The sequence below is a fragment of the Watersipora subatra genome, chromosome 10 (genome assembly GCF_963576615.1).
Source record: "Watersipora subatra chromosome 10, tzWatSuba1.1, whole genome shotgun sequence".
Classification (NCBI taxonomy): Eukaryota; Metazoa; Bryozoa; class Gymnolaemata; order Cheilostomatida; family Watersiporidae; genus Watersipora; species Watersipora subatra.
The window spans coordinates 50,363,496-50,371,289 of record NC_088717.1 but is presented as its reverse complement, the minus strand read 5'-3'; the positions used below and the strand labels follow the sequence as shown (position 1 = coordinate 50,371,289).

The 7,794-nt window shown below is 42.6% G+C and overlaps 2 protein-coding genes across 2 annotated transcripts; both read right to left on the bottom strand.

Annotated features, from left to right (window-relative positions):
* Nucleotides 1-588: 588 nt before the first annotated feature.
* On the bottom strand, nt 589-1,554 carry LOC137407177 (uncharacterized). Its single transcript, XM_068093779.1, has one exon. It carries the CDS (start codon nt 1,552-1,554, stop codon nt 589-591), a length of 966 nt encoding a protein of 321 aa, XP_067949880.1.
* A 1,468-nt stretch (nt 1,555-3,022) lies between these two features.
* Nucleotides 3,023-6,228, bottom strand: LOC137407176 (clumping factor A-like). The gene is made up of 4 exons (XM_068093778.1): nt 6,171-6,228; nt 5,654-5,791; nt 4,221-4,745; nt 3,023-3,213 (listed from the first exon to the last, which is right to left on the bottom strand). The coding sequence occupies exons 1-4, from the start codon at nt 6,226-6,228 to the stop codon at nt 3,023-3,025; spliced, it is 912 nt and encodes a 303-aa protein (XP_067949879.1).
* Nucleotides 6,229-7,794: the final 1,566 nt, after the last annotated feature.

Sequence of the window (7,794 nt, the reverse complement as noted above, 5' to 3'; positions counted from 1 at the left end):
AACAGGGTCAAGGGTTTAGCAATATATGCGTAGTCGGGGACATACCGATGGTAGTACCCGCTAGTCCCAAGGTATGCCAACTAGGTGACATCCCGTGGCTCTGCCCACTCGCCAATAGCCTTAATTTTTCCTGGATTTGTGGCAACCCCTGCCTCAGTGACTATGTGTCCCAAATACTTGACTTTGGTCTGTAGCAGGCTACACTTAGAGGGCTTTAGCTTAAGTCCAGCCTCTCGGAGCCTCTCCAAAACTTCGCCGAGTCGTAAAAGGTGACTAGGGAGGTCAGCAGACATAACAATAATGTCATCCAAGTACAAAAGTAGGGTCTTCCAATGAAGTCCTTGGAGTACCCGCTCCATCAGGCGTTGGAAGATGGCTGGGGCGGAGGTCAGCCCAAAGGGTAGCACTTTCCATCGCCACAGCCCACTACGAGTGGCAAAGGCGGATTTTTCTTGTGCCCCGGCTGACAGTGGTACTTGCCAATAGCCACTCATCATATCGAGAGTGCTGAAGAATTTTTTGCCTGACAGGGCATCTAGGCTGTCGTCGATCCGGGTAGGGGGTAGGCATCTTGCCTAGTGATTGCATTCAACTTCCGGTAGTCGACGCACAACTAGAGTCTAGTTGTGAAGGATGGGGCCTGGCGGTTGTGCGGCACAACCGCCAGGCCCCATCTTTCTTTCTCACTAGCACTACCGACGAACTCCAAGCCTCATGGGCAGGCTCAATCATTCCTGGCTTGGCTAAGGCCGCCACTTGGTGTTCTATTTCAGCCTCTTTTTCAGGGCCCACTCTGTACGGTGGCTGGCGAATAGGCTGGGCATCAGTGGAGACTGGAATCTCATGTCGCACTAGGGTGGTGCATCCCATGTCCTCGCTCCCACGGCTAAAAACATCTGCAAACCGACAGAGGAGTTCTTCCACTTTCTGACGTTCCATCTGGCCTGAACAGTGCGTCACAGCCTGTTGGTACAAGTCATGTAAGTGGGTAGGTACCCTGGGGCCTTCTGTGACTTTTGCTGGATGGGGACTCCCTACGGGGTCAGTGTCCGTCCAGGGAGTCCCGATATCATCCTGCTTTACTCCGGTGCAATGGCCTAGTATAGATCCAGCTGTCACATCCACAGGGTGATCAGTAGGGTTCATACAGCGTACTGCCACCCTTCCCCGCTCATCCGGCTGGAGTAGGCTGGCTGCCACCATGTATTTCTGGTTGGCACCTTCTATGAGTCCTACAGGTTGGTAGGATGTGGTGGTCAGCCGTCCTCCCACCAAGATCTCTGATTGTGGGGGAAGTGTTGTAGTTCTTAGTATCTGCATTTTGCTCACCAAGGGTCGACCCTCTCGGTCAGTGCATACTAGGCGTTGGCCATTCACCACCAGGGTTGGCTGCTGAAAGTCCATCTCGCAGCGATGGTCTACAAGGAAGGGCATGCCCAAAATAGCATCCTCTTTCAGTGCACATACCACCAAGGATGTGGTGACCTGTACACTCCGGACTCGCAGGGGGAGGGTGATTAATCCATGGAAGCGGAGTCTTGTTCCATCGGCCATTCATCCGTAATCTTCCCTTGTTTCCAGCCTTGCTCTAACATCCTTGGGGAGGCGGTCAAATACATGATGGCTCAAGAGGTTTGACGTGCACCCGGTATCTATTAAGAACTGGACTGGCTGTCCACTTATACGGCCAGGCAGAAAATAGCTGCTGTTATATGGCTTCCAGAGGTTGTCTACCTCGATCTCATCTGTCAATTTTGGCTTGACTAGTGTTCTCCGGTTGTGCCTTCGTCTTTTTGGCCAGGTATACAACTTCCCATTTACCTCTGGTTCTGGGGCTGTCATTAGGTCAGTTAATGTCTCAAAGGCATTCTGCAAGGGGACTGGAGTCGACCAGGGGGGGCCTGGGTCGACCGGTCCGTCATGGCCGTCGCCAAACATCTTGCTTTAACGCCTGTGATCCACAGTCAGTACCTTCCCCTACTGCTGTGGATGATGGCCGTTTCTCGGCATCTGCTGCCGAGGGTTGGCTCGTCTAGAAGGAAGAGGCTGGGTGCATTGGCGGCGAGTATGTCCACTTTGTCCGCACCCCCAGCAACTGAGTTCCCTCGCTAGAGGTGTGTGGTTGGCTCGTCTGCCTTCTACCTTAGAGGTGCCTTGCAGCCCTTCTGCCAGCCCTTTTATGACGGCTAAGACATCATTTAATGTGACGGATGGAGGTTCAGGAGTCACTGGAGCGGCTGTATGATCGAGTTTTGGTTCCTCCTCCAGGGTCATGATCAGAGGTTGAGGGTTAGACCGTTGGGAAGTAGGCTGAATTTGAAGGAATTCGTTTCCCGCCTGGACAGCCTCTTCCAATGTCTGTGCTTTAACGGCTAATAGATGCCTCTGCAAATAGGTGTTTCCCAATGTCATAGAAAATGCATCCATAACCATGGTAGCCTGGTAATTCTCCGGTAGTTCTCCGTAGTCAATCTTCACCAGCCGCTGGATTTCGGTGGCATGGTCTTGTAAACTGACCTTGCCATCACGTTTAGCATTGAGTCGAGCCTTCGCCTCCCTAGGAGACAGCCCATATTTGGTCCTTAGTGACAAGAATATGGCTTCAGGGGAGTCTCCTTGGCTACATTTTTCGCTCCATCCTTCAGTACTTCACAAAGGTGTAAGAGTGTAGCCTTTTGATTCCATTCGTTAGCATCAGCAACCTCTTGGAATTGGGTAATGAAAAGTTCGACATCTTCTCCTCCGTCGAACTTAGGGGGCTTAAAATTCCCTTCTCGACGAGGTATTTGTAGTGCCTGTGTAATGGCCTCGGTCAGTCGACTCATTTGGTCAGCTTGCTGCAGTTCAGCTCCTGCCAGCTCTCTGGTAGCTGATCGCCGACTGCCAGGCATGGTCGCATAATTGTCCGAGTGGGGTCCCTTTTTCGGCAGATCCCACCGCTGCCACCAATGTGTTAGTTCTCGGTGACCAACACGTAGAGGCGACTAGGTCGGCTTACTCTACCGGTCAAGCATTAACCACTTCAACTTCGACAGGGTCGACAGGAGTCGACAGGGTCGACAGGGGTCGACAGGGGACGACAAGGGTCGACAGTGTTTTCAAGAGTATTTTCCAACAGCACAGTCCATAGACCAAGTCTTTGGAGATAGCTATATGCCGTGGTGATCCTTATGTTGCTGAGATAGCAGAAGGTGTGTGATTCAATCGCAAAGACTGTATTGAATGAACAAAAGGGCCGAGACCCTATCTTATATACACGAAGTTATGTAACTTAGGTATAATAAGCCAGCCTCCCTCAGGGCGTGGCTAAACAATTATTAAAGAAAGAGAGCATAACCCTTTTAGAAAAGTATCATAACTATTCAAGAGAGGTGGAAGTTACGTTTTCCACCACAATATTATTCTAATTTATAATGTATGCCAATTTACAATACATTGTTATAAACACCATATATTATGATGTTTATAAAGGGGTCCATGACTTTTAGATAAGGAGCTCAGGGGGTCCATGGCTCCAAAGTAGTTGGGAACCACTGATATAGATCCATTGGTTTTTGTCATCGTTCTGTTTGCACATGCGCTCGTCTACGAAAAAGCCGCCATCTTTGTATAAAACGATCGTCATTCTCTTGATTAATAGTATTTTTCGGTGTTGTTTTGATACTAAAATAAAAAAAAATTGCAAACACAAGCATTGTTTGCAATAATTAATAGCAGAACCTTCGTGTTTTTAACGGTAAAAGTTGTCCATATAGATGGTAGACAACGATAGAACGACGTCACGAAAAAAACGAAAGATATTCTACTCAATTCGATACCCGATTTTTCAAAGGAATTATACTAGTACATGGATTCGTTAAATAGTTGTTTTCCCATGGCAGTTTTTCTCACAAGTAAGACAACTCCGAATAACCTAACCGATATTTCGATATATCGGTTGAATACGCCATCATATCGTACCGAAACAAATTTTTGATATCGTTCCAGCACCAGATTGTACATAACCACATGTTTGATGGACTGGTAGAGGAAAGTTGTAGCCAACCTATAAATGATCTTCCGAGTTAATGCTGAAAACCTAGATCATGAGGGAGCAACTCCAAACAGAAAGAACCATTATTTGACTTCATGTTTTTATAAGGGGATAAAAAAGCTAGTTTGTGATTACAGATGTTTCACATCTCAATTATTTGCTCTGCTGTAAGCAAAAGAAAACATACTTGAGGTGTCCGAGATAGCTTCAGCTTCCTCCATTGTTGAATCTGTCACATCAGAGCCGCCTGAGCTGACTTGTCTTGCTACAGCATCTGAGGAACTTGTGCTATCTGCTTTTGCTACAGCATTTGAGTCACCTGTGCTAGCTTGTTTGGCTACAATATCTGCGTCACCATTGCTAGCTTTTCTTGCTACATCGTCTGAGTCACCTATACTAGTTTGTTTGGCTACAGCATCAGAGTCACCTGTGCTAGCTTGTCGTACTACATCCCTTGAGCCATCTGTGCTAGGTTGTTCTGCTACAGCAGCTGAGTCATTTGTGCTAGTTTGTTTTTCTACGGCATCTGAGTCACTTGTGCTAGCTTGTTTTGCTACATCGTCTGAGTCACCTGTGCTAGCGTGTCTTGTTACAGCATCTAAGTCACTGGTGCTAGCTTGTCTTGCCACAGCACCTGAGTCACCTGGTACTGCGCTAGTTTGCTTTTCTTTAATGTCTAAGTCATCTGTACTAGCTTCTTTTGCAACATGATCTAAAATAGAAACTGGCTAACATTTTTCATTTGTTAAGAAAAGTTTACCAAGGAGATAAGTTTTGAGCAGTTGGTCAGAAGTAACAATATTTGTAAGTGAGCAGTACAAAAAAGTGCAAGACGAGTAAGAACAAAATAAAATCATTCAGTAACTTCTGATTTCTTTAATAATGACTGCTATAATGCTATAATGGTATAAACATCTGCACCCTTAATAAACAAAAAGACATTTGTAAAAATACAGACAACCTCTGTATTTTACCTCTGTAACAAGTTTTGTATTTCAACTGCTAAATGTAAATTATTATTGGCAATGACTGAATCAAGTTCGTATTAAAAGATACTTGAAACATAATTTCTAACATATATTTAACCTGATCTCCTTGACTTTGACAAAATAATAATATTCAAACTACATAGGCATCAAAGTTGTTCTCAATAATATAGATAGCTATTATCACTACTATTGTGCAGTTCTACATAGTGGTAAGAGCCATCTGTCTGAGTGAGTCTGTCTGAAGACACTCTAGGAGCATTACGGAAAAAGGATTATTTCACACAAGAGTTAAATCAGAATAATTATCTTTCCAGCTAACCACTAATATCTGTGCCACTCAACCATTTTTGACAACTAGAATAACTGTGCACATGTTTATTACACATAACTGGACTGCCAGTTCACTAAGTTTACCAAGTTTTTAAGATAATAAATAAATAGGGAGTTATTCAGATTAAACCAAACCAGCTTTATCAAAGCATTGGAATTACATTGAGATTGTTTGAAGTTTAAAATAAATACTTGCATGATATGTTGTATGTTATACAACTTACAGAACTTTGTAGCTGAGCAGACAACTCCTGATATATTTAGAAATCAAGTAAATGATCAACAATAAATGAAAACGAACCTGTAGACTTTGAGTTACTCTCAGACTCCAGTTTTGGTAAAACCATCACTTTTTCAACATATGGGTCACTCGCAGACTCCAGTTTTGGTGAATCCATCTCTCCTTCAACATCTGAGTCCTCTTGACAAGGTTGACTAACTAGAGAACCATAAATATAAATGGTAGGTTAGATTTCCCTGAATGTGCTTCAGTTACTTTTGAAAATATGACAAGATATGAAACAGATGATTGGTTGTAGGGCAAAGTTCTGAGAAAAGAGAAAGAAAAACAACAATAGGCTTATTGCAGGGAATTAAAGAGAACATCATGGTTTCAATGCAATACCATTGGCATTATTTCCTTCTCCAGTGTGAATTATGTTACACTGATCACTTATTTATAATAACACTGAATGCTAAAACAGACAGATAGTTACAGAACACAATATGCATTCAACAATTCCTATCAGACCATCTTCCTACTTGACAGTAAAGTAGGAAGATTTAGCTAACTATTTGAATGAAAAAGTAACACTCACTTGGAGACTTGGAGCTGCTCAGGGACTGTGTTGCTGGAATATGTTCTGGTGGATCCATCTTTTTGATTTTAATTAGTCATAAAATTTGGCCGTAGCTCATATGACTCTTCTGTAAACAGAAGTATTTTGATGGCATAGTTTATGAGCATGACATCCCCAAAACCACTGTGACTTTGGAGGTGATGAACGATGTTTCATGAGCCTCAACAACCAGTTAACTTTAAGCAATTCAACTCATTGCAGAATAAGTTGACTTTAGGGTTGAAATGTTGAAATGTAGTCTACATTTGGGTCTGTGTTCAATTTTATGAATTGTGTGTTACATACTGTCTAGCATATGCATGTTTAAATATGTTTATATATCAGGTTTTGTACATGAAACAAAACATAAATAATCTGTTTTGAGAAGGTTTTCTTTATAGAGATTCTACCCTATACAAACAAGGAAGTAAATGTAAATTGCTTAATTTGTTCCAAGATTTTTTCAAGCTCACCTCAGTGGGTGGTCTGTCAAACACCTGCACTAATCAACTGCCCTTGGATATTTCTGAATACTTGTGCAGCTACTTATTCTCTGTAATTTATCAGCAGATGTGACCATCTCTCACGGCATGCTAGACTGAGAAGGTACTAGTGTATACAATAGAAGTAACCCTAGATGTCATAATCTCTCTCGAAAGGGGCAAAAGAAAAAATGACACTTTTAAGGTTAGCTATTAGATTGCCGTCATTCAAATCAAAGAGTCAGCGCCAACATGACGCTTTGCTTGATACGGAATTTTTATGTTGTCACAAACAAAAACTTTATTTAAACGGCTCACAATAAGCGGAATTTACAACAAAGGTTGACTTGCAACAAAATTCACATTACAGTTATTTGGTATCAAAAATTCCCCATGTCTTACTTTGCTGTGTTGTAGGTGCAAAACATGTGGAAATGGGATTACAAGCTTTTAAAAGCTAAAAAACGAACAGTTAATCGCAGCGATCGCAAAAAAACGCCCTATTCTGAAAGCTTTTAAGAGCTTGTAATCACCAAAATAGACAACAACCATTCACTATAATTTGTACAATAATATACAAAGAGATCACTATGATGCACATACAAGGTACAGAAGTTGTTTATAACATAGCAGCTAGTTGAAAATAGACAACAACCACTCACAATATGGCTACATGTTACATACATTTGTAAGGAGAGGAAAATAAACAAAATTACTTTCTACGTTCGTACAGTTTTCTGTCACTAGTAAAAATTACAAGTAATAAGTTGTGAGAAGGAGATAAGAACTAAATTACAGCTCCTATGAACTTTGGCTCTATCCAAATGACCTACCTTAAAGTCAGATCCAACTTTACCTGCTGTAATGTACTCAGTTCTCTATTCGTAAGGTCTCTAAACAGCATGGGAAAGACACAAGGTAGACGACTTCTGTAGTAAACTTGTTTATCTTCCAGTGCTTGAGTTGGCTGACAGAGAAATGAGTGAACGATTCTCAGATGCGCTTGTGATTGCTTAGTATGGGACAATAGAATGATTCATTGCTAATTATCAGCCATCATTTGCGTGTTTGGTTGCCTCTCAACCTTTTTATTCGACCAATCATGGTTGAGTGTGACTCTA